The 24,324-nt window shown below is 47.7% G+C and overlaps 9 protein-coding genes across 9 annotated transcripts; 4 read left to right on the top strand and 5 right to left on the bottom strand.

Moving 5' to 3' along the window:
• Nucleotides 1-2,095: 2,095 nt before the first annotated feature.
• Nucleotides 2,096-2,581, top strand: N7537_010486 (uncharacterized protein; the record flags this gene model as incomplete). The annotated part of the gene is made up of 2 exons (XM_056901540.1): nucleotides 2,096-2,149; nucleotides 2,195-2,581. 2 exons carry the CDS (start codon nucleotides 2,096-2,098, stop codon nucleotides 2,579-2,581), a joined length of 441 nt encoding a protein of 146 aa, XP_056750208.1.
• A 701-nt stretch (nucleotides 2,582-3,282) lies between these two features.
• N7537_010485 (flavin-containing monooxygenase) lies at nucleotides 3,283-5,155 on the bottom strand (the record flags this gene model as incomplete). Its single annotated transcript, XM_056901539.1, has 8 exons — nucleotides 3,283-3,526; nucleotides 3,602-3,807; nucleotides 3,862-3,996; nucleotides 4,046-4,092; nucleotides 4,142-4,364; nucleotides 4,424-4,488; nucleotides 4,549-4,947; nucleotides 4,996-5,155. 8 exons carry the CDS (start codon nucleotides 5,153-5,155, stop codon nucleotides 3,283-3,285), a joined length of 1,479 nt encoding a protein of 492 aa, XP_056750207.1.
• A 3,689-nt stretch (nucleotides 5,156-8,844) lies between these two features.
• Nucleotides 8,845-11,007, bottom strand: N7537_010484 (uncharacterized protein; the record flags this gene model as incomplete). Its single annotated transcript, XM_056901538.1, has 3 exons — nucleotides 8,845-9,640; nucleotides 9,730-10,328; nucleotides 10,378-11,007. The coding sequence occupies 3 exons, from the start codon at nucleotides 11,005-11,007 to the stop codon at nucleotides 8,845-8,847; spliced, it is 2,025 nt and encodes a 674-aa protein (XP_056750206.1).
• A 1,193-nt stretch (nucleotides 11,008-12,200) lies between these two features.
• N7537_010483 (uncharacterized protein) lies at nucleotides 12,201-13,369 on the top strand (the record flags this gene model as incomplete). Its single annotated transcript, XM_056901537.1, has 4 exons — nucleotides 12,201-12,776; nucleotides 12,860-12,959; nucleotides 13,025-13,218; nucleotides 13,265-13,369. The coding sequence occupies 4 exons, from the start codon at nucleotides 12,201-12,203 to the stop codon at nucleotides 13,367-13,369; spliced, it is 975 nt and encodes a 324-aa protein (XP_056750205.1).
• Nucleotides 13,370-13,844: 475 nt separating this feature from the next.
• On the bottom strand, nucleotides 13,845-15,599 carry N7537_010482 (uncharacterized protein; the record flags this gene model as incomplete). The annotated part of the gene is made up of 5 exons (XM_056901536.1): nucleotides 13,845-13,910; nucleotides 13,986-14,482; nucleotides 14,568-14,843; nucleotides 14,915-15,017; nucleotides 15,081-15,599. 5 exons carry the CDS (start codon nucleotides 15,597-15,599, stop codon nucleotides 13,845-13,847), a joined length of 1,461 nt encoding a protein of 486 aa, XP_056750204.1.
• A 1,532-nt stretch (nucleotides 15,600-17,131) lies between these two features.
• On the bottom strand, nucleotides 17,132-17,899 carry N7537_010481 (uncharacterized protein; the record flags this gene model as incomplete). Its single annotated transcript, XM_056901535.1, has 3 exons — nucleotides 17,132-17,473; nucleotides 17,530-17,768; nucleotides 17,827-17,899. The coding sequence occupies 3 exons, from the start codon at nucleotides 17,897-17,899 to the stop codon at nucleotides 17,132-17,134; spliced, it is 654 nt and encodes a 217-aa protein (XP_056750203.1).
• Nucleotides 17,900-18,626: 727 nt separating this feature from the next.
• Nucleotides 18,627-19,073, top strand: N7537_010480 (uncharacterized protein; the record flags this gene model as incomplete). Its single annotated transcript, XM_056901534.1, has 1 exon — nucleotides 18,627-19,073. One exon carries the CDS (start codon nucleotides 18,627-18,629, stop codon nucleotides 19,071-19,073), a length of 447 nt encoding a protein of 148 aa, XP_056750202.1.
• A 1,811-nt stretch (nucleotides 19,074-20,884) lies between these two features.
• N7537_010479 (uncharacterized protein) lies at nucleotides 20,885-21,476 on the top strand (the record flags this gene model as incomplete). Its single annotated transcript, XM_056901533.1, has 2 exons — nucleotides 20,885-21,010; nucleotides 21,039-21,476. The coding sequence occupies 2 exons, from the start codon at nucleotides 20,885-20,887 to the stop codon at nucleotides 21,474-21,476; spliced, it is 564 nt and encodes a 187-aa protein (XP_056750201.1).
• A 1,286-nt stretch (nucleotides 21,477-22,762) lies between these two features.
• Nucleotides 22,763-23,476, bottom strand: N7537_010478 (Hly-III-related protein; the record flags this gene model as incomplete). Its single annotated transcript, XM_056901532.1, has 1 exon — nucleotides 22,763-23,476. The coding sequence occupies one exon, from the start codon at nucleotides 23,474-23,476 to the stop codon at nucleotides 22,763-22,765; it is 714 nt and encodes a 237-aa protein (XP_056750200.1).
• Nucleotides 23,477-24,324: the final 848 nt, after the last annotated feature.

Here is a 24,324-nt window from a genome sequence, read left to right as displayed (position 1 = left end):
TAATTACTTCTATTACCGTGGAAAGTTGAGTGGCATTCAAGAGGAAGAAATCTGTGTGCTAAGATTTAAACAATAGTGACCAAGACCAGGCTTGGCGCCGATCTGTCCGTATATTGACTCAAATAACCAACTTGCTAAATTGAACGAGAACGAAGATGTGTGTTTATTTAGGGGCAGAGATAATTTTTAAGGGTGTTCATTTCCGGCCAACATCCGCTCTCTACTCAGTCATTTTGAAGGTCAAGTTCCGTTTATCAACTACGTAACATGAAGTTTCGTGTAATATGCCTGCCCCAAAAAAACAGACAGCTGTCCGGACAATTGTGTAACCGCAGCGCACGAGCAATAACCACAGCCTGAACATGGCGCAACCTGTTCAATAGAGATGTACATCCTAGTCTTGTTCAACGGAATTGACTTCGCTCTTTTCAAATTTAACAATGTCCACTACATTCAGAGGTTGATGTTCAATTCCTGTCCAGCCTGAGTCCGAGATAAACAACTCAAACTCAAATCGGATGGCCGCCAAGAAATTTAGCGCGCCGGTTGATCCAACCCATTACGTAATAAATCGAACACCGAGCGCACATAAACAATATTTTTACTCAATGTGTGCCTACAAGATCCACATTGTTCATTTCGGATTCTTTTAAAATAGCGATATTAGACTAACTGTTTATTCTACGAGCTGGCCAATAAACGATGGGCGATAGATCTTTTTACGCCAAGGAAAAACAGGACGATCGATCATCTGTTCAAACGTAAATTGGATCTTGTCTATGTCAGCACTCGCTGAGGCCGCTGAATTGAACATCAGAAAAGCCTTGCCTTCCTTATGTGTAATAAAATCGACTACTATAGCGGGTTTGGTGGTGAGGGGAGGGGCGCGGCGTTTTGACCAAATAATCGACTTCAATTTAACCCTACCATATACTTGATTCAATACAGAAGATTATGAGTTATACTCATCAAACTTCCAACGGTCATTTATCCATTGAGTTCAGCTCTTTGGTAAGACATACATTTGACAGGTTTGATGCCACCTTCTCCAACTGCCGATTACAAGGCTGGCGATATCACGTATTACGGGATGCTAGAATTCAGAAGGTACTGATAGCTCGATTGAGAGAATGCAATCCCATGGTCCCATATGTACATTACTCCATTGCTCCGCAGTGATAGGCAGCGCCTGCTGATTTGCTAGTACTTTCTAGCTAGCCAGCTATCATTAAATATCTTCTTTCAACAAGCTCGCGTCTTCCTCCTCAAGGGTTAGGGTAATATCCTGACACAACTTAGCACATATTTCTAAACCTAGAGGGAGACCTATGTACCGTAGGATGGTCTGGAGGAAATGTAGACTGGATAAGGCGTAGATCCCCGTGACGTGACCGACGGACAACGATCACATGTACTACCTCCAGCCCAAACCATTTTGCGACCCTCGAAAATGGTCCAGCCATGATACAGGAATGTGTGCTAGCAGTATTTTGTGGACGCAGGATGTGGAGGTTGATAGTCAAAGAGCAATCTCAAATTCAAGGTAGGGTCGACAGCGATCGTTGGGAGGGAGGAACCGGGCACTTATAGCTCAGAAACATCAGGGCAGCTTCTTGTTTCTAGCTTTGCATAAGGGCCATCAACCAATAAAGAAAATTGTGGAAGGCGGTAGTGTCATTCGCGCGGTTGCCCAACTGCAAGGAAGTTGTGGTGTATTTGTGGCGTTGACCCAGATGCCGGTGCTAATTTCAACGTGCTGTTGCTGCTGCCCTTTCAACTGAACTTTCCTTCCCTCTCATGAGTTTACATCAAAACTACAAGTTATTAATACTGATGGCTGATATTCTCTACCATGTTAACCGCACTCTCTGTGTCCCCCAAGTTAAACATAGCACTCTGAGATTATACGCTTCTCACCAAATGCCATCATGAACATATCCCACAGCCACACGGCCCACGGATTACGACCAGTCATCTTCGCAGATATCGGAGAAGAGATACATAGCTAGCTTCTTATAAGTATAGCCATTGAAATCCTAAAGGCCGTACTTTGCTTCAAGACCTCTGTTATCTCTGCGCATAGCCAAGACAGTAAATGGTCCCATATTCCTTCTTCGCCAAGGCCATATATGCAGACATGGATGCCTCGGTAAGCTTTTCGCCCTTCACCGGGATGCCGCTAACCAGTACCCAGGAAGTTCTTCGGATTATTGGCGCACTCAATACGCGCACCCTCCAGGCAGAACGCCGCCAGGCGAGAGCCGAACAGGAGATAGTCACCATACGGGAATCGCTCAACCAATCCAGGAGCGAGTTGGAGGAAATAGTCCGACTGACCGAACTTCTTTACGAGGTTAATCGGCGAATGGGTTCTATGATGGACTACCTATTCAAAGAGCATGGGATCAAGCATGGGCATGAGGACGCCCGTTCATTTGATTTGATGTTTGATTTGGTGGTGAAGCGGCTGGAGGCGGAGGGGCCAGGGGAGCCTCCAAAGTGCGACCATGAGGGTGGAGATCTCACCGGCAGCCGTGCCTCCGCACCGGCAGAGCTGAGCAGTGGGCGAGGTGCAATCTGATCCAGCTTCCTGGGGTCTCGAAAATGCGCTCTACAATCGAACCATATAGCATCAATAAGCTACATCACATTTTTGCCCCGAACCAACATCACCTGCGTAAAGATAGCTAGGACTGGTGGACCACAACGAAGTGGGTAAATTTTGGTTTGGCACGATCCAAGGTCAAGGGGAGTCGGAGTGATTCATGGCAGCCATTTTGTCCACTGGTCTCCCCCTCCCCTCTTAAACTCCACCCAAGCCACGCAGCATTAGTGGACACACGAGATCGATAGCTATTTCCCTGGGGTTGGAACTTGCGTCTCTTCATCATTATTTCCCTATTCACCTCGCCAGTTCAAATGTATTTGGAAGCGCGCGCCTGATGAAGCACCTTGGAATTTAGACCAACTTGAAATACATCGGTATCCGTCTACAGGGGGTAAAGATGAACATTATACAACGCGCTAACAACTGCTTGGCGGCATCATATCTTATCGGCTTATTTTGTTCAGGTTGGCGAAATGTGAGGGTTGTTGGTCTCGGGTAGGGCTAAAAGAGATCCAACCCAAACCATAGTGTATGTAGCACAAGAAAAGAAAGGTGCGCTCAGATCCAAACCCGCTGATATTGTGCACTAAGCGTCTGGTCCCAGGTGGCTAACTGTAACGACTACCGATACTCCCAGTGTTTCATTGTAGGAAACCGCGTGCCTATCCAGAAATTCAATGAGCTGAAAGGATAGGAAAAGAAATTCCATCCGGTTTTGGGGTCGGTATATTGCTGTATTGGAGATCATTATCAGGCTTGTTGTTCATCAAGGTGTTCAGCAAACAACGTACGTTGGAACAGCTGCCCGTCAACACTGTTTTGCTGAGAGCAGTCTGTATGGTGTCGCACCACGCAATCTCAGCCCCTTTGCACACCTCAACAATCGATGCCTGTCGCTGAAGAACAGGACGTGCGATCCTAATAACGAGATTGACCGAGCTGCAATGAAAATTAACACACAAGCCCCACACATTGCTAGAGAACAGTGCTCACCATTCGATCGCGAAAAGGACCGATGTGTGTCCACTGCCCGAATTCGGGCCTAGTAAATAGAACATGTTGGGGAACTCGTTCATCGCCACGGTCTTGTAAGCGCCGATGCCACCATGATCCTCCCAATGCTGTTTCAGCGTTTTTCCTCCTCGGCCTATGACTGAATCGGCCTTCCACTGCGAGAACTCGAACCCGGTCGCGAGAATCTACAATATGTGGTCAGCCTTTGTTACGAAAGCATCGATTCAGGTGCAGCCCACGATAAAGTCAACCGGGTATTTTTCGCCGGAGCCTGTGATCACACTCTTGGAGTCGACTTGTGTAATTGAGTCCTTGACCAGCTTCATTCTAGGGTTGCGAAGCGATCGGATATAGTCATTGTCCAATATCCTTCGCTGTACACAGTGTTAATAGCGGCCCGACAGAATTCAAACACGCGCTTACTCTGCATCCAAGGTCATAGCCAGGTGTGAGCAAAGGCCAGTATCGCTCTAAAAGGGTTCAGTCAGCATTGAGAGGCGACAGCTTCTGCGTACTTACCCGGAGCGTTCTCCTCAATGTACTTCCGACTACAAAGAGCTCTCTTTACCCTCAATCTGTCCCCCTTGGAGTTGTTGTAGAATTGCCCAAGTGATGTGTCAAGGATCCAAAAGACCAGCCAGCGGATAAGCAACAAGGTCAGTGGAATGCAAGAGAAACAAACGCGTAGCGCTTTTCCAAACCGGTAATTGCCCATGGGCATCGGGACATAGTATTGCGGGCTCTACTCCCAGTGACAGAGTCAGCATTCATCGAACCACCTCGCTAGAAGCAAACACTTACTTGAATAAACTGTGTCAGCCGGTTGACATCATTAATCACAGCAGGAACTACCTGTGAACCGGAACCTATAAGTCTGTTAACACCACTACCAAGCAAGTCAGATGGTATGAACAAACATCCGTTACCCACGACGGCCACGTTGAGGCCTCGAAGGTCGTACTCGTCCCTCCATTTGGCAGTATGCACCACGGGACCTTCAAAGCTATCCAACCCAGACAGATCAGGGAGCTTGGGGTTCGTATAGCCCCCGACAGCGGAGATCAGCACTTTAGCCTCGTGGAAAAATTCCTCTTTCGTATTCAAGTCGCAGAGATGCACAAGCCATGTACCAGAGGCTTCTACCCACCGGGCACCTTTCCACTCAATCTGAAACCTCACATGTTCATTGACATGGTTAGCGCGAGCGACGCGTTGGATGTAGGATAATATCTCTTTCTGAGATGGGAAAAGACTGGTAAACTCCGGGTTCGGGAACCATGACAACGAATACAAAGCGCCGGGTATATCAACACTGCATCCGGGGTCTGCGGTTTGTCAGCCAGTATCATTTTGAAAGGGCGAGGAAACATCACATTTGTTGGCTGCCCAGGCTCCGCCTAATTCTTGAGCGCGGTCGTAAATCACATAGTCGCTGACGCGTAATTGCCGTTGGAGCTGACATGCCATATCGATACCTGACAGGCCTGCTCCGATGATCGCGACGTCGCTGTAAATTCTCTTTTGTTTTTCCATAGCCGACCTGTGGTGTGAGAAATAAATCTCGTAGATACTATGAAAATACTGTACGCAGTCGTAAGAGCGAACCAACGATCATTACATTATAAATACCCGAACGATCTATCCCTATCGATGAGGTCGGCTCAAGCGTGGAGGACAACCAGAGAGATCAAACGTAACAGATTCCAGCAAATAACCAGACACATAATGGCGCTGTGGGACAACAGGATAAAAACCCAGCAAATGGCGGTCAGTTGGACTGTTTAATTCTTCCTTGGGAATTACCGCGGTCATTTTTTCAGCATCCTGTTACTTCTAAGCTCCGGTGACGGATCATGGTAGCTCCACATTGATAAACAGTAGCTTAGTCCGCACCTTAGTGGGGCGAAAAAACATTTCAAAACCACACTCAGTTCGTGTTCAACTTCTGGAATTCCTCCAGTCCGTCTGACGGCAGTTATTCCAGACTCGTCCCCTCTGCAGATGGCGGCACCTCCGAGCAGTGCTCTTCCATTATCCGCCACCTTCGCACCCCAGGCTGGAGAAGAGCATGGCATTTGCCCTTGCAGAGAACATTCCTCTCGCTATTCTGTACCATTTACGAGTCTCTCCTGGTGTCTGACCGGCCACCGTGGCTGTTTATCATGTGGTTTGGAGTGGGCTTGCACCAAAGTCAAACGTCGGTTTGTTTTATGCCAGACCCACGCAAAAGCACCGGCGCCTCGACATTCTACTGTGCTACATCACGGGAGCCATTGCCCTTCTTGCCCCGGACAAAAAGGGTACCTTATTGTTGACCGATTTCCTAAGCCAGCAGCTTTCGCCAAGGAGAGACTGCAGGCTTCGTTCCTGGGAACGTCAATTGTGGTGTGGAATACTCGCTCATCCTCGCATGGCTACCGCCAATGAAGAAGATTGGAACAGGTGAAGATAATTGGTTGCTGAGATGTGCCTACACTGCCTCTTTAGATACCTATTCATAGCTTACATTTGCATCATCATCTCCCATGATGCTGTCTGAGTTTTCACAAGATATAAGATGGGCATATCTCTCAGAGCAGTTCTTCTGTTCATCTTTTCATTGTCTAAAATCTTCACTCACAAGAAACTCACCTCATCAACCCGAACATGGCAAATCAGAAGTGCTTATGCCGTGCGCAAAGGCTCACTCTTAGGTTACAAATACAAATGGCGCTGGAAGGGCATCCGCCTTCCCAGCCGTTGAAAGAGAACATATCCAAGCCTAGATCACCGAAGAGGTCGTTGTTGCCTTCTGCCTTCGATGGTGACACATTTCTTCAAAAGGAAAGCAGGAGGGAATCTTATACACTGGCACCGAATGTAAGTTTAGCTCCATGGAAAATGTTCAGGACCGAGACTGAGAGCAGCATAAGATCAGGTACTCCCTCTAGCCTCCCTAACCGGGGGTATAGAAGAGGCTAGAATTGCTTCGGATTTTACAAAACGCCTGGTGCTTTAATTCCAGACGAAGGGGCGATGTGCTCATTTCGGTCGACGCGAACAGATATGGAACTGTATATGGGAATACTGCCGCATTTAGCGTTATAGTATATTGTACATCGACAGAAGGATCGAATTAGACTGGCTGGCTGTCGAAGTCCAACTCAATCAAAAATTAACCTTCCACTAGTTCTAGTAAATGTCCCTGTTATTTGGCCCGAATACGAATATTATATTTTTGATCTACAGCACTGAGCTTTTGGCAAGATCCCTCAATCCAGGCCCATCCTTTCCCTTCTAGCTACCGCTGGTTTGGAGGCTCCGAGATCTCCGTGTAAGGCTGGCTAGAGGAGCAGATGAATGGTACTCGGCTTTTGGGCGCGGCATGCCGCGATTGACTGGGAGATTTTTCCCTTCCTAGATGGTGGCACAGTCGGGTGCCATGATAAAACAATGGGCGTGATATTTGCGACGTGATATTTGCGACTTCTCGCTGAGCCGTCGAACGATTTCTGGATACCGCGTTTCGTAACCCCTGCAATCCTCACACAATAGTAATCGGGCGATTCTTGATATGTTCTCTCGAGTGGGTCTAGAGACATTACCCTTTAGGGCAAATATCTCGCTGCTAGCGAGATTGCGACTGTCCATCGAAACGTCATTGGGGCAGACTTGCCCAGCTCCACTGACCCAAATACATTGCGGATGAAGTCGAGGGTTGCTTATCGCTCCAATGAAAGACAATTTGGACTGATCAGAAAGTAGGGTTGCCATATTATGGCCGAAGAAGGATTCCCAAAAGGCGGACGAGAGCAAGCATTTGGGTAATGGGGTTGTAGTTGAAGGGGCAGTAATCCAATCGTAGGCAGAAATATCTGACTCCCATATCAAGGGGCTTCTTCGTATTAAGAGACTTCTTTGACAGTATCTGTGACATTTCAGATTCGTCTTCATGGTTCGATCTTCAACATATAACCAATTCCAACTGGTGCTTCGATATTAAACGTCGATTACATTAAAGCCAAAGTATACAATTAAACAATTGAATTGCCTCTCCATGCTACAAACATTGCCCCCCTGCATTTTATAAGCGTCCACCTGCTATTTTCAATGACCGAATAATAATTATCCACATAAAGGCCAACGGCGGTAACTCACTTCAGATCACGTCACTCCTTCGCCAAGCAGTTCAGAGGGCCACCTCCGATAGCCATCCGCCACCCCTCCGATTGTCGTGCTTGTATATTATGGTCTGTAGGGAAGGCCACCGTCCCCAGGAGTGACTCAGTATGAGTCTGGGCTCAGCCGATTTCCCACACACTGCTTGGCTCCGTAAACTCAGGGCTCCTTCAGCCGGCTCCGCCACCCGGACCTGCTATATAATAATCGCGCCTAGGGGGTTAGGCAAATTGGTTGGTTCTATTCTTACCAACCCGTTAGGTTCCTGGAAGCAAATTTGAAGCATAAATGTAGTCTCCTAGGAATGCATATATTGACATACGGAGGAAAGAATGAATGAAATCCAAGGCATCAGTTTACAAAAAAAAATAAAAATAAAAAAAACACGGGCTGGGACTCCTGGGAGCAATACAAAGCATAAATAAAGACTCCTAGGAATGCGAATGTAGGAAAAGGTCTCCCGGGAACATTCGGGGAAGCACTGAGTTTCCTAGGACTCAAAGAAAAAGGTCGAATGGCCTCATTCCTAGGAGACGGAGCCCGAGATTGTTCCTAGGGAGAATAATCATTTTGGGGTGATGAAGTGCCTGCTACTCCCAGGAATCTAGATCTCAAAAATCCTCATATGCAACGGATATTGGTACCACTACGCCAACTGGCAAGAAAGGCACAACCTTTGATCAGCGACCTGGTTGACATCTACCTGGGTATCCTTGTTCCTAGGATACAAGTTCAATTCGGAAAGCTATGTTCTAGGAGCGCACGGCACAACCCCGTGCCCCTCCCTTGCTTCAAGTGTGCGCACCGAAACAGACCAAACTCTCGTGCTCCGTTCCGAGGTAGCAGCATTTCCTGGAAATTTTCACAACGCTTTTATTGAACTATACAACTCAGTGGCACAGGTCATGGGCTGCCCCACCCCTCCACATTCGTTTCCTAATTGGATTCCCAGCCCACTTGGCCGGAAAAGATGCTTTGATGAGACAGCCAATTCTGCAAAGAATGAAAGTGCCAAAAACAGATCCCACGTCATTGAGAAACCATTTGAATGCTCCTGGTGGCGATCAAAGTATAGATCGCAAGCATGCCCAAATGTTTAACCCTGCCAAGCTTAGGATTTCAGAAAGCAGACCAGTAGGATTGGCCACTTCGGTCGTGCTGCTTCCAGCAAGGTAGAGACCTAACGAGACAAGACCAACTTTGAGGAATGCTTCATAGATAACGAGGATAGCATCACGGCTCAACCCAATCAGTTCAAAATCTCCCTCCTTAATGAAACCTAGCGGAAAACCCCCTATCCAGTGCCCCAAGAACAATCGGATTAAAGCTCGCCTATAATCGCGGAATTGGTCACTGGAGCATTGTTGCATAACTAAGGTGTCGGTCAAAGATGTTCCTCTGCATGGTTCGTACGGGGTTCGACGCGGAAAATTGGTCTTCGGGGGAGCAGTCCGCAGCATAGATATTATCCTCCAACGCCAATCTAGAGGATCACACCAGACACCCGCCATATCACACGGAAACAGAGCGGCAAATTCCTGCGGATGTGACGACCACACTGTACGGCTCCGTTCATCATCAAGCAGTTCACTCTGCATGGCTGCAAACGGGGACTTATAATGAAAGAATCGGGCGTAGAAGGTTGGAGTGTTGACTTTAAAGACAACCTGTCCGAGCCCTTCCTTCTTTGCCTCTTCGTCGGGACAGTGTGGACCTTTCTCGCGAGAATGTTGTTGATACGAGTGTATGATACGCGTTCTCGCGCAGTGCTCGCCTGAGGTGATATACTTCACACTCTTTATACGAGACTGACCGCGGACCAAAGAGGATAGGATCCTGGAAAAGTATGTTTCTAACGACCTTCAAAGCGGTCAATCATTATGTCCATTCCAAAAGTGAGACAAATGAGGCAAATGAGGCAAATGAGGCAAACGAGGATCAAAGCTTACCTCTCGGAAAGTCGCGCAGACTTCGCAATAGCTGTTGTAATAGGCTCTGCTCTTGTCTGAATGTTAAGCTCTTTCTCATTATGCGTCAGGTAAATCCTCGCAGCTTTAGAGAGAATCCGGAATACCACCACGCTGCACATGGGGACCCACCACCACTTCATGAGGAAGAGCATAGAAGAGCCAAGACTCGCAGTGGCAGCGTCAAGGGGCGGCCCGGTAGTGTTGACGACAGCATTTATGACCGTTTCTCTTCCTCTTTTCAATGTGACCATGAGCTTGAGCTTGTCCAGCGGAGCTGCGCACGGATCAGACGAATCAATGACATAGCTCGCTGTGAGGGGGGTGAAGGGCGAGACCTGTAGATCCTTGTCGAATTTTCCTTGAAAACAGTAGGGGCCATTCCCGGGCGCGTCAGTTCGGCAATTCCGCGTGAGCCACATCCTGCGCTCGCCATATGACGTCTGAAGCTGTACAATCATTGCAGTGAGCTCCTTTCTGTTGTTGTACAGGTACCAGAACGAGAGCGGGTTATTCAGTTGCCATGTAACACTAGGGGGTGCTAAAATGTACGCATACGGCCACTCAGCAGGATCCTCTCCCTGCCAAGAATTAGCCCATGACCGGCATCAGCTGATGACTGTAACCAACCTCAGATAAGAGAAACTCTTCTAACTTTTGAGCCATCGACAGGTTTGCGTCACCGTTGAAGGCGTGATCCTCGGGTCTGATACTGAACCATGCTTTTTTGATCGGCAGCAAGGACCGAGGTCGAAAAGGTGGCTCCTCCACTGCGACCAAGGGGCTATAGCTGGCACGCAGGCCGACTGGATACCCAACGTAAAGATACGAATGGTGATAGTCGTCTTTGAAGCCGGACCGGCGCAGGTGACGAAGATCGCACGGAAACATCGTGACCCTACCGTGAAAAGACTTCGCGGTCCGGGGCTCGCCATTGCTCTTCGGAATCGGAGCTTGTCGGGGTATGCAGTAGTTTGAATCTTCGTTTTCGTGACGAGTGATATGCGCAGGGCAGCCACGTTGGGCTGCGTTCGAATGTATGTCCTGCACCGAATCACGATACTCTAATTGAGTTTGCAAGAAAGCGAATGTGACAAAGATTGCGGCAACAATTAGAACTGTTACCCAAGAGCGCTCTGCAAACTGCGTGAAAGCAATCAGAAAAAAGTTTTCACCCAGAGCCAACATGACTCTCCTCTCCAGCACCAGACGAAACACAAGTGAGGGCAGGAGAGTCGAAATAATATGCCACGGTGTCATTCTGCACAAACTGAAGGATAGAGGGAAATGAACACCAAATGGTAAGAACATACGCAGTTTTATGTCAAATGAGAATACGGTGGAATCGCGTATCGACTGCTGTAGACAGGACGATTGCTATGGGCAGCGCTCATTTACCCGTCCAGCTTCATGTTTACACGCCGCAAATCGAATTAAACAGTTCCAGCCCAGTCCCACCACTTTATTAGCTTTCCGTGAACTAGACGTATTGAGAACGAACTTCGGAATGTGGAAGTTTACCGAGTCCTTAAAACTTACATTGGATTTTTGACCACTGCACTGCAGCCTTCTAAATGTTTCCGTGATTTGCGGGGATAGACTGTCTGCGTTTTGGACACTTCAGTCCTGAAGTGCCCACAGGAATGGCCGACAGCAACTGGCAACTGCAATTTGGACGTATCAATTATTAAATATTAATCACTTCTAACAATAGGGAAAGAATGAACAATGACTAAATTAGTCTCGACGTCTCCCCATTGAACACTATCAATTGGCGGCCAAGGATTACAACGCGGAATAACCTCGGACGTTCCTTGTCTTCATGATTCAGCCGACACGTCTAGGCTGTCTCGATTGCATGGCCGATTTCAGTGTATGATCAATATTTGTTGATATTGCCCAAGCCAGTCAATCGACAAGCTCGACGGAAATTGTAAATACTCAAAGGGCGCCAATGTTGTTAAATGTTTCCAGCGATTGGAAAATAACAAGACAAAAGTATGAATTAAAGCCAGCTTTTTCTGCCACCCTTCCACGATGTGCATTAACTTTCTAAATGTGACCGGGCCACAAAAAATGAACAATGAAAAGCTAGCCAAGAAAGAACCCTACCGATGGAAAATGATTTTTCGTTATCACCAACACTTACACCAGCGGAGCTGTAGCACCTTCCCGGTGGTGGAAGGACGGACCCTCAAGTCTTAGAATGTGCATAATGGTAGAGCGGCACATGTTTCCCTTCCCTCCAGAACAAACAGCTGTATAACGCTTCTTTCACGCAGATATCTCGGTACTCATGGACGTTGATATCCAGGTCGCCACAAATCAGGATGTTGATCTTGTTATTTAAACGCCAATGTTGCGTCCGGGTCTGGGGATAGATAAATTCCCGCTATAGCCTCCGCGGCCCACATTGCCCAAGCTACCCAAACCAGTCTGCAAAGGTCTCTACAATGGATCCCGATCGCTCGCAGGTCACTCGGCCGGAAACAGTATTCTTTCCCAACATAGCAGACGCTGCCGGGAATGACGGCATGTCCATCGTATCGTCTGTGGATCGTAGCACAGAAGCGACCGCCCCGATCACTGTCTCCAAATCCAAGCCAATGGTAAAACCTTTGAACAAGCCCTTGAAGTCATTGAAGCCATTGGAGCCATTGAGGAGGAAGCGAAAGCGGGCTTCAGAAGTACCAACATCCAATCTTGAGCCACTAATTGGAGATCCGTGGGCAGTATATGTCAAAGGCATTGAGAACTTTCCCCGAAAGGGGATGTTACTGGCCCAGAATAGAGAAGACAAGATGGAGTTGGTTCACATCCAACCGCTCAAAGCGGAGCCAGCCTCGATACGGTCTTTGGTGAAGATCGTCAACGACCTCTCTTACCGCAGTTTCCCACAGCTCCTGCGCCATTACCAACATGAAGATCACACGTTCTTGGTGTGGGAATCGGCGGAATGCTCTTTTTCCCAGGTCCTGGGATCCAAGTACGTCCTTAACGAGACTGAAATAGCCTCGATTGTATGGCCGGTACGTCTAGTTACCCCCTTTACCCGTTGCTGGCGCCATGGGAGATACAGTTCCATTCCGAGACAAATACTGAAGCTCTGTAGATTCTCACTGGGATCAGGTATCTCCGCGATTGCGATAGAGCACTTGCCACACTCACCAACGACGAAGTTTTGTTTACGGGATCTGGTGGAGTCAGGATCGGTAAGTCCGTCCACCGAATGAGCGGCTATAGTCATTGTGGCCCTAATGCCTTGCTTTATTACCAGCTGGTGTGGAACGTAGTTGTCAGATCGACCCCGAGGATATGAATGCAGCTACGCTGAAGCTGACTGCCTTGTCGGAGATGGTCAAAAGATTGATGAAAAAGAACGAGAAATTTCATCCTGGCTTTGCATGGAGCGCAGAGGCCCTAGATCTACCACACAGGCTGAATACGGTTGAGTTAAATGAATTGATGTTGGTAAGTCGGATTATTCTATAAATGAAGCTCAAAGCTGAACAATCAGGACGGATTTTTTGCTACTCTGAAAGGCGAGGCAGATCTAAAGCTCATGGTGAATATTGTAAGCAAGACGTCGCATTACGATATCACCTTTCCGACACGTATTTGAATCGGAACTCGAACCATCTCTTCCCATATGAGCAAGGTGAAGTTATAAGAGGGGGGATCGTAGACTGTCAACTTCATATACATGCTCACTGGTAGTACCTCTGGTACACATGGAAGTAGCTCAGTGTCTTATAATCGAGATGGTGAAGGCAAAGCTGCCTGGTTTATGAAGGGCATTTTACTTTAATTTAAAGCAGACCATCTATCTGTCCAGTGGCTACTTTTGCTTCATAACGGAAATAGAAAGTCTGCTCATAAAGTAAAAGCGCATGTTTGCAATTTAGAAACAGACGAAAATGCATATCGTCGACAAAATGTCCCTCAGTCACCTTCGTTACTAAACTAAAACCTTAGCAATGACTAGTATACCCATTTACTTGTCAAAGGTTTAAATCATAGCGCAGCATAAGGTCAGTAGGTCGATAATGAGCCTGCATGCATTCCTTTGTAGCCTCCTACGGTTTCTTGAGCAAAAATCAGACGAATTCGGCAATGATTGCTGCCGTCGAATAGTAAGCCCGAGTTGTAGGCTCATTTCCTGTCTGCACGTGTATGGTCAGCATGAAAAACTCGCCCGAGCCGAAAAATCCCCATAGCTAGGCGGGGTGTATGCCTACCACGATAGTTGCCATCGCAAACTCCTTGCTACCATAGTTAGGCTCTCTGTTGAGCCATATGACCTTCTTGCCACTATACCACGCTTCACTCCAAGTCCTCTGCTGGAAATCATATCTCTTCCCAAACTGCCCTGGAGATGGCCATTCTTCTTCGTCTGCAAGTTGATCTTCCAGGAAGGGCGAGTGGAGGCCTTTGCCTACATAGTACTTACCAGTGTCTGGTGGAGATTCGGAAGAAAAACCTTCGGAATCTTTGCGTTCTTTGGAGTCGTTTCCCGTATTTTGGTCGGAGCTGCTATCGCGCTCTTGATATCTGCATTTTTCTTCATGCGCAGTGCCATCAACCACAGCGGTGACCCGTACATTACCGCTTAAGCGCTTAAATGCTTGGAAAACCAACATGTCAAGTCTCTTGAGCTGCTCTTCAATGTTGCCCCTGGCTGCGGCTGATGCAGAGTGCGGGTAGTGTTGAATAGTATGGAAGCCTAGTCTACCTACTGGTCAAAGGATGAGTGACTAGTATGTAAGAAGGAGCCTAAGAACTCCAGGGGGATCCGTAGGGTAGATAGATGTGGAACTTACAATTTTTGAGGTATACTTTGCATTTGGTGAGTTCATCAAGTTTCGCAACCCACGATAATAAACCGAGGTCTTCGCCAATGAGACACTCCATGCTCGCCGGGCCATATGAAACCCAGTATAAATTGTACGTGAGCGTCACATGCTGCCCCTTGGTGACCTTACCGACTTCGTGTTCCTCGTCGGAGTAAAATGCTGCCCATTGGATGTGTGACGTACTTAAGGGTCCCCAGCTATAGACGTTCTGCCGACCTTGGCGCCGAATAGTAAGCTCGCCGCCTTAGGTTTTGTGATCAGTGCTCTTCGATATTTCTGAGGCCCAAGTATACGCGGTTCGCGAGATCACATACCTTCGTGCGGAGTTGGGAGGCAAACCACAAGCGACCCCATCTGGTGCTCCGAGCGAGGTGTATCCACGTGCGCCTTGAACATTCCCGAGGGCGCGGAGTAGATCTGGCCCCTTTCTTAGCAGTCATCCGCGAAGAGTCAGCCACAAGTGCCAGAAGAGTGACTTACATTCATTTTGTACAGCTCAGCCCGGAGACCGCGGTGACTGTTATCAGCAACGCCGCGGAATGCCAGAGCCTGGCTGACTTTCTCCATGACCCGATTATCGTACGGGGAGTAGTCAGACGAGAATTTCTGGATATCCAGCGTGGAAGCCTGGCGGTACCCCTCATCAATCAATTCCTGATTACCGCGGCCAAAGCTTGCTGGCTCGCAATCCTTCAAGAGATGGGCCAAAGAATCCGTCACTGCGACCTGTGTTTCGACAACAGGAAAGGATATCTTTTTAACATGGCTTCCGTGAGGCCCAGAGTCCCAGCGAAATGTTACCGGATCCCTCTTTTCATGGGTGGTATCGGGATCGCTGGTCAGGTTGATCTTGCCTCCGACTGAGAAGAGAACTTCGGAGGAATCATGGGTGAGCATGTCCTTAATTGAGCGAAGCAAGCCGTCTGGGTCTGGATTTTGATCCCTACGTTTGCTATTCGGAGTACCCATAGGGGGACAGGTACGCTTAGGACGTGGCATAATTAGAAGCGTCTAATGTTTGCAGACTGGGGTGGGTTGGACGGATGACCGAAGGAATATAAGAAAGAGCAGAACAATATTCTGAATCAACTATATGTATAAGCGGAACGGAAAGAATGAGACACACGTGGCGGACAGCTAGATCAAGATAGGCGCAAGGCAGACTAGTGTTAGATAATTATAGTATTTAGTTACTACCTAGTTAGCTAGGTTCAAAATGGTTTACGCGTTACTCATATTATTGATCATCCATCTCGAGGCACTATCCACCTCTATGTGCATCACTGCTAGGAGGGATTCTAAACGTACGCGTTCAACGTGAGTGTATTGATTCTAGGAAGACTCAACAATACGCCTTTTCCCCCCTAGTTTGGCTATTGCAAGGACGGTTTCATCGGTTTATCCGGTCTAATTTCCGGTTCACGGGGGCCTATAGGCACGTAGAAATTGAAACAAGGCCCATCGGGATATTTACTCGGGGTTAAGGGGCGGATCATGTCTCCTAGGAGCTTATATCTATAAATCGCCTGGCCTACTAATTGTCATTTTACATTACCACTAGTAGGATGGATGAATGACGTCATTTATCCTGACCCCTCGCACATAAACGTTGTTTTGACCACTAGTCCAAAATACGAAACCGCACCCAGCCTATTGGGTTGTGGTTTATAATCCAACTATGAAAGCGATATGCAGACTATCACAATAAGTATGTATGTATAGGAGGGTTCTACCACTTCTTATACGAACTTAGAGCCTCGCCGAGGCCTACCGTGGCGTAGTTGCCGGCTGTGTTTGCTGGCTGCCCTTATGGCGCATGACTTCTGTCTCCGCGAAATCTAAGATGGCGTCCACCATCTTGGCACGCGAGGCGTTATGTACCTGGCCGCTGCCGGCAGCGCACACTCGGAAATTATATGGAAGCCTGCCCTGAAACCGGCGTACCTGTTCACGCAGCTACGCACGGGCCACAACTGGCTGTCTACCTACGCCAAGACCTTTGATTTCCGCGAGGATGACCAGTGCGTCTGCGGTGCGCAACAAACAGTCACCCATGTTTTGGTGGACTGCCCAAGACTGAGGGAATTGCGGAGGAAGCTCAGAAGAGAAGTCGGGGATGCGTTCAATAGTGGATCGAGTCTGCTGGGAGGCTCAACTGAAGGTGAGAAAGGTAAACCAGACACCGTCTCGCGAGCCAAAACGGTCAATGCCGTGCTGGACTTCGCCGAGGCGTCACAGCGGTTTTGCAGTCGCGCGCCACGAGGGCAGCCTAATATGGGAGCGGCAATTAGGCCACGAGAGGCCGTGACGAGGCTCTAAGTTCGTTTTCAGGAAGTGGATCACTCTACATGTACATACTCGGGCAATATAGTTGTTGTATCCTGCATATCGCTTTCAATATTGCGAGGGGTCAGGGTAAATGAAACACACACACACACAGACTGTACCTGGCTTACCATTTCCTCCCTCTTCAAACCTAGAACCTAGATTACCATGTGGCAAAGAGAGGCAACAGCACCGGGAAAGTAGTGTTAAATTTCACACGTCGTCTCGTGCACATGAGTGCTCTTTTCTGGAAGCTGGAGGCCCTTCAGTGTTTTCATAGCTTCCGCAATCCCCATGTACGCGTGACTCAGATCGTTCTCTAGCTGTTTCACCACGGACTTGCTATCATCGAGCTCCTCGGAAATCCCGCGACACTTTGCCTCCCACTCTCGCCTTTCCTCAAGTAACTTCTCCGAATAGGCTTGGGCGCGTTCAAGTTCGACAACGAGCTCCTGGTTCTCGTCTTCCAATCGTTGAATAGTGGCCGTGAAAGAACCACCCCCAGAAGCTGTTTGGAATAGCTTAGGAGGCTCTTTTGAATTTGGGTACTTTTTTGTTTTTATTTCAGTATATCTGGGGAAATCAGCAGAAACTGGTGTCTCACCTCGTCGCTGATCCTTTTATCAGGGCGTGCATCATGTTCCCGTAGCGTCTGCGGACTCACAGCTTCTATCGAGCGCCCGAGCGCATCACATATCTTCTTATACGAGCCGACCGTCCCATCACTTAAGTTCGATTTCAACAGGTGTTCTTGGGACTTTGATACCGACCATGCATAGCCGTCTGCCATGGAGGGCTGTAATCGGACCCGACCTGGGGCGACAGTAAGGCCTAGCCGCTCATCTGAATGCCATCATTAATTGTCATTCCGGTTGGATGCCCCTGAATTTGGATACCATACAGATATGTGTTGCCAGTGCTTCCCGACATTGCCGCCTCCACAGTGCACGCTTCTCGTTGCTTGAGAGCGCCATTCTGAGGGGGTCTTTTTGGCGATCGGTTGACCGACATAGCGTGGTCTATATACATACCTGATACGATCTATCCTGTTGCCGCAATTGGCTGTTGCCGTTTATCGCGGATACTCACAATGGTCGTACTGGTGCTTTCTTCGCACGATCCAGGATGTGGCTAATAACCACCCCTGTTTATAAAGAAAAATAAACGTATTGGCGGTTGTTTACTTGAAAAAAGAAATCACCGCCCCGAAGCTCCGTATGGTCTCCATGTAACTGATGGAGGTTCATTTTCATAAGCCCGGATTACTTTCTCACCCAAGGAGCTGCCAGTAACGAGGCGTACTGGTTCCTCCGGTACCAGTTTTGAGTGGCCTGCAATCAGAGAATACTTTGGATCTGAGTAGTGCATGCTAACGTCAAGGTCAAAATAGCCTGGCACTTCACCGTCACCCGTTGGAATCGAGTAAGTATTACCGGACCTCAAATCTCAAAATGAGGCTAGCGGCCGACTACAATGTAGACCTAAGCTTTTCGGTGTCTCAATCACGATGATATTGCAGGGTGGTGCAATAAAACCAAGCACGGGTATTCTGGGGGTGGCGCTTGGGCAAAACTGAGGGTGGCTTCTATCGTCTCGAAATATGAGGCAAAGATTGTCTAACTGTAGCACTTCCCGGTACGATAAATACCTCTTATGATCCACCGTACAAATCTGCGAATTGATTCACTTTGTTCAGCTCTAATGGCGCACATCTCTCACAGGCGAACTCGGCAGATCACCCCGGAGAGGCTTAGCCTCCTGGGCCATCCGCCCAATGTGCGATCTACATCGACCAAGAGGAAGAGGAGAGTTCTCGGCCATTCACGCCGGTTAACTGAAAGAGCCACCACTGGAGAGATCCACATCAGTCCGTCACGTCAAAAAAGCCGTATCACCCTCCGACTGCGCCAGCAGCAGTGTCAGGGTCCTGAGTCAGCCTGGTGGACTTCTTCGGAAATCTTCGGCCAGAATGACGACGACAAAAACGACAAAAACCAGGATGACGGTGAACAAAGCCAGGATGAGGCCGCCACCAAAGAAATGGTTCGGCAAGCTTGGCTCAAACGGCTACGTCCCAGAGCGTGTCATCAATCTTCGCCGGTCAAGTCCAATGAGACGCGGAAGAGCAAGCGGGTTTGCAAGGTTTAGTGCCACCAAGAAGTTTACTCAACGAACACCAAGGTTGGGATACTGTCGTGATAAAGGTGCGACGAGGGCGTTGACGTATCTATCTCAATAAATAAGGTCATTTTCCACTTCTCAGATTGAAATTGCACAGATGCTGGCTCCTTGCCTGTAAGATGTCGGCCTATATGATATATCGGCAGAAAGAACACTGATCTACTTGCAGACCTCGCTCATCCACGTTCGCCTTGGGTGTCATTCTGGTTGCGCGGTGAAACGCTGGCCTTGCCGACTGGCAAGAGTAGACCACACGAGCTGGCGATGGAGCGCAATAATGACAATAATCTTCCTTGGGTCCTAGCCAGCGGTGGGCAGAGTGAAGGAATATATCTGACCCCGGGGTCGGGAGATGTCAAGTTATAGAGAATAGATAGGTAGCTCTTCCAACCAACAAATTTACTTTTCGCCCGTATATTTGATATAATTGTCCCTGTCGAGCAACTCGTATAGAGGCGCGTCGGCAAGCCCTGGATGCCTCGCGAGAACGACACCGGAAACGTGGCCCGGTGTCGTGAGGGCACCCTTGTTTATTCTGACCTAACCTCGGAACCAAAACGAACTCTGCGCATTCGTAATTTAAAAACCAGGTAAAGAGCGCTCATCTGTTACATAGCCTATTATCTCCACTCCCAACGTTTGCAGCGTGACCTAAAAGGCCATGTTGAAATCATATAATCTATAGCTAAAACAGACTGGCAGCTTCAAAATCAGAGCCTCAAGACTTCACAGACGGACTAGCCTGTTCTAGTGCTAGACTTGATAGTAATGTATTGTAATTAACGCACTAATCAACCATCGTTAACATCTCTCATAATGTGTTCAACAGAGTTAAATGCTTCAGCTGCACTGGGTGTGTGGTACGTAGCTAATGGAACTCCTGTTTACAATTTGGATTATTAAACATTTTGCTAAGAATGAACTGAAGTTTAATAAATAACATATATTAGCTGGTGTTGGCGCGACGATTCAGTAAGAATTTACTAATCTTATTAAGGATGACTTTTAAAGTATATATTTGTATTTAAGAATATGGGTTGTTCAATTAATACCTGCAATGCAGCCGGAAAATATATTCCAACTTATATTCTTCCATATGTTTAGATATAATTACGAATTTATGTATATTTAAACTTAATTATAATATCAGAAAGTAATAGAATAAAAGAAACATGCGATCGCTCTTGAAATCGTTCCGAAGCTGGCAATGAAGATAATGCAGGGTTTGGTGAACGAACATCTTAACCTCATCCATCGTTCCGGCAAACAAAAACGACTGATTTATTAAGGGCTGTCGAATGCGTTTGTTTAAATGCAACTAGTGGATGCTTGAGCAAGAGCGCCTATTGTTCATTCACTTTAAACAGGCTATAGTACTCTGACCTCGCCAAAAATGTGAGGAACACTGGACAATCGAATTAAGCACTCATCAAGAATCTTGGCACGCCCGTTTATCAAAAAAGCGCCTAATCATGACCATTTCGCTGAACGAGGGCATGGTACATTCCTTGAGCAAACCAGCGTCCAAGGGTTGCACGAACACCCTTCGAGCCCCTCCGGTAGGAGCTATTGCTACTCACGCTGGACATGTGAACAAGCACCATTTATTTCTGGATGGGTGCGTTGCTTTCAAATACACCACATCAGACAAGGCCAGCCTCAGAAACGTGACGCGCCTCAGTTGTTTCACTTGCCCAAATAAATTGGCCCTTCCGCTTGGTATAAATAGGCTCCCATGCCAAAGCCTGGTCTTAATTACCTGCCGACAAACTCTCACAATGGACGGTTCTCACAACGAGCCTGAAGCGAAAGTCAAGCACGACCAAGGCAGAGAGAGCGCCCCGCCGGAACACGTCAATGAGCCCCCGGTCTTTCCAGCGCTGCAGGACCATGATCAGCAGCTGGTAGGTAACAATTCTGTCTACTTTTAAGCTGTGTACTAACCCTAGGGAAAAGCTACCAGAGCTGCAACAGCCCCCGAACGAGGCAGACGCATTGGCCGCTGAACAATTCCAATCGCTGGTCGAGAAGTTCAAGCGACTGAGTCAAGACGACCCACAATTCGCACACCAGGCTGCCCAGATTTTGAGGTTTTACCGGCGGTCGTATGAATCCTACGTCGCAAGAAATATTGATAGCCAAGTTGTTGGAAATGTGAATGGGGAGCTCCACACGCCAAATCTTCAATTGTGCCAACAACGTGAATACCACAAAAGTCGATCTGCTAAGCAGGAAGAAGAAGTGGTCAATTTTGGACGGCCCTTTGAAAATTTCGGCACGGGTATTGGTAGGCTCCTAAGAGACTCAGAGGGCTCCATCTTAGAACCGTTGCACGAGGCAGCTAACAAAGAAAGTGATGAAGCTCTTTAATCTGCTATCTCTAACACTTTAGCTATGGATTTAACTCATGCGATGATTTTAAATCCAATAAATGATGGTCAATAAGGCGGAAAACCCAATCATAATCCCCCAGAGTGCTCTAGATTCGGTAGTAATGGGATACGAAATGAGACCATATACCAAAACTACAGATTATTGGCGAGAAGTGTGGAAGTGTTAGGAGGCTTTGGTTCACAGTCATTATTATTGTAGTATAATACGTTCGGATTGCTGTTGACACTCACGGGAAGCCTACTTTACTGCAAAAAAAAAAAATCATCCCCACACCCATGAACGAGCTACAGGGGCGACTTTTTACCGACCTCGTTTTTATTTGGCGCTTCTATGTCGATGATCCTTCGAAATGGAGATACGATTCTCCTCTATTCAGGGTACTACGTATTGCTTTCCTATGTCTTGCAGCCTGGGATTTTGAGGTGTCTTTCGATTGCAACTTTGAGCTTCCAATCTCTTTCGCGTCGATTCCCCTTTGGAGCTACTCCGACGCGGACGTCTATTGGTTTTATGCTGGACTGGCTTATGGCTTGGAAGATAGCTCCTAAGTCGCGGTCGCTAATAATTTGGACTATGCGTCGACGGTCTGGCACAACCCACTTTGGGACAAACGCACCTCCGCCACCTGAACATAGCCCAGAGGACCGCACTGACCCGCGACTTGTCAACGTTTAGGACGGTGGCCACCACAACCCTAGAGGTGGAGGCCCAGGCCCTTCCCACCCATCTCCGTCTCCCCACCGAGCCCAGAACACCACTGCAAGACTTCACACTTTATCTCGCGACCACCCTATCTAGAGTGTGTTGTCAAGGGCCCAGAAACAGAGGAATAACGTCGGGTCGTATGCTCGCTTCCCACTAGTGGAAGCGTTGACGTAGGTTCTTTGAGACAATACTTTTGCAGGTCACCTGCATGCATAATTATGAAGTAAAGAAGACCCCGAAACTGAGAGCGAGACAAAGGCGTGGAGACTCCTTGGGAGTATGCCTGGTGCAGTCAGTGGGGGACAGGACGGGGTCTAATCTAGACTCCCGTTTCAACGAGACAGGATAAACAGGTTGTTATGAAAAATCAGCAAGAACCGAAAGTTCAATCAAAGATTAGAAGAGCAACTTGAATTGGAGCTATGTAACAGCCTGTAATATTTCCACATCTACCGCAACAGTTTCCATCCAAGATATACTTGAAGCATTTGGAGGAAACCCCCATTCTTCCAAGGCTGAGGATATACTTGTGTGATATAGGGCTTCCGTGCTTGTTTTCAGAGGGAGGACTCTAGTACCGTTTTTAACACAGCTCGAGAATAGCGAACAGCCGTATATGCCAAGACCAAGTGCAATACATAGAGGCTAGACCGCCAGCTCCCAAATACACCTATAGTCTCCAGCGGTTGAACCATGTAGAATGCAGCACCGAGAGTATTACATATCACGAATTGGCCAATCTGGACTGCCAGCACCGGGGGGCTTGGTAGTGCCTCGGTGAGAGCGTGAATGGTTGGAACAAGCGAAAGCAGTCCCAGAGAGACACAATGGTAAGGGAATCTCATTCGTGCCGTAGTGATGGCGGGATCACAAGCCAAGAAGTCTACCAAGTTCCCAACGGCGACCATGGTGAATGCAAACAAATAACCAAGTTGGATGGAAGGCTGAGTAGGGAATAGCAAGACCACCGCTGGGATAGTTGACGCCCAGATAAGTATCAAAGCTCCCCCGAACTCAAACTTTTGCAAGTTGGCTGCATCCTCTCCCTGGAATGCAAATATTGTTCGGTAAAGCAAACTTGACAAGTACCATATTATCCAGCCACCGCTGAATGAGATGACGGAGAGTGAATTGATGATCGCATCTGGCGATGAAGGGAAATGAAAGAGAAGGAATTGGAGAATAAAGAGAGAAAAGTATGTCAATCCGAAAATGTCGATGATGGCGATAACTGCAGAGTCGCGCAGACGGTGGACCTCGGAGTTGGTCATAGTGATCAGGCTGCCAGGTTTTAGGATAGCTGGTAGTAGGTTGGGAAAGAGGAATTTATAACTCCGACGACGGGTAGGATATAGCACAAAAGCAGATGTGGAATTTGTGACTTCCTTTTTCTCACTAACCACATCATTGGTCATACCACCCTCAAATCTGGAAGTCGCTTTAATTTTAAACGCGGCTTTATAGTGTTCCTTTGTTATAGTCCATCTGCCATAATGGACAATAACCATGTCCTCAGAAGAGCATTGCCGAGCTCAACCCTCCCTAGCCTCTAACTCGGATGGAGGTTACTTTTGTATTGTGGATGAACAAATCTACGTATACTGGTTATGAGAATAATCCTACAATTTCCTTATTCTATGAGTGCTGCAAGGTACGAAAATAGTGTTCTTGTAGACAGTGGACAGATAACAAAAGCTATTTACTCAGTCCAATCATCCAGGGCTCCCTTCGCCACAGACGTCCTAAATAACCAATGCAATAGCCAAGAATGTTGGTAGTGTATATCGGCTAAAACACTTGAGAGACTTCACAGCGCCAGAAGGCACCGACCGTACTGTTTGCCTATCGCGACTTGACCAGTTTAACAATGTATCGACCACATCGCATTTAGTTGCGTACATATTAACATTTGATGAATCGGAGAAACTGTTAACTTTTCTGCTCCAAATAAACACGAAGGACCTGAAGACCCATAACTCCACTTCCGCCTTTCCAGTAAGCCAAAGCATAAAGCCCAGAGATATACCACCCTTTCACTACAAAGGACCTTGAACATATAAAGCTGAATATGGTAGCTGTCTCTGGTTCGGGGTCAGTTGGACTTTGTCTTCAGAGCTTG

Source organism: Penicillium hordei (genome assembly GCF_028827395.1).
Source record: "Penicillium hordei strain IBT 12815 chromosome Unknown utg000005l_segment0_segment0, whole genome shotgun sequence".
Taxonomy (NCBI): Eukaryota; Fungi; Ascomycota; class Eurotiomycetes; order Eurotiales; family Aspergillaceae; genus Penicillium; species Penicillium hordei.
This window is presented reverse-complemented; position numbering and strand designations above follow the sequence as displayed.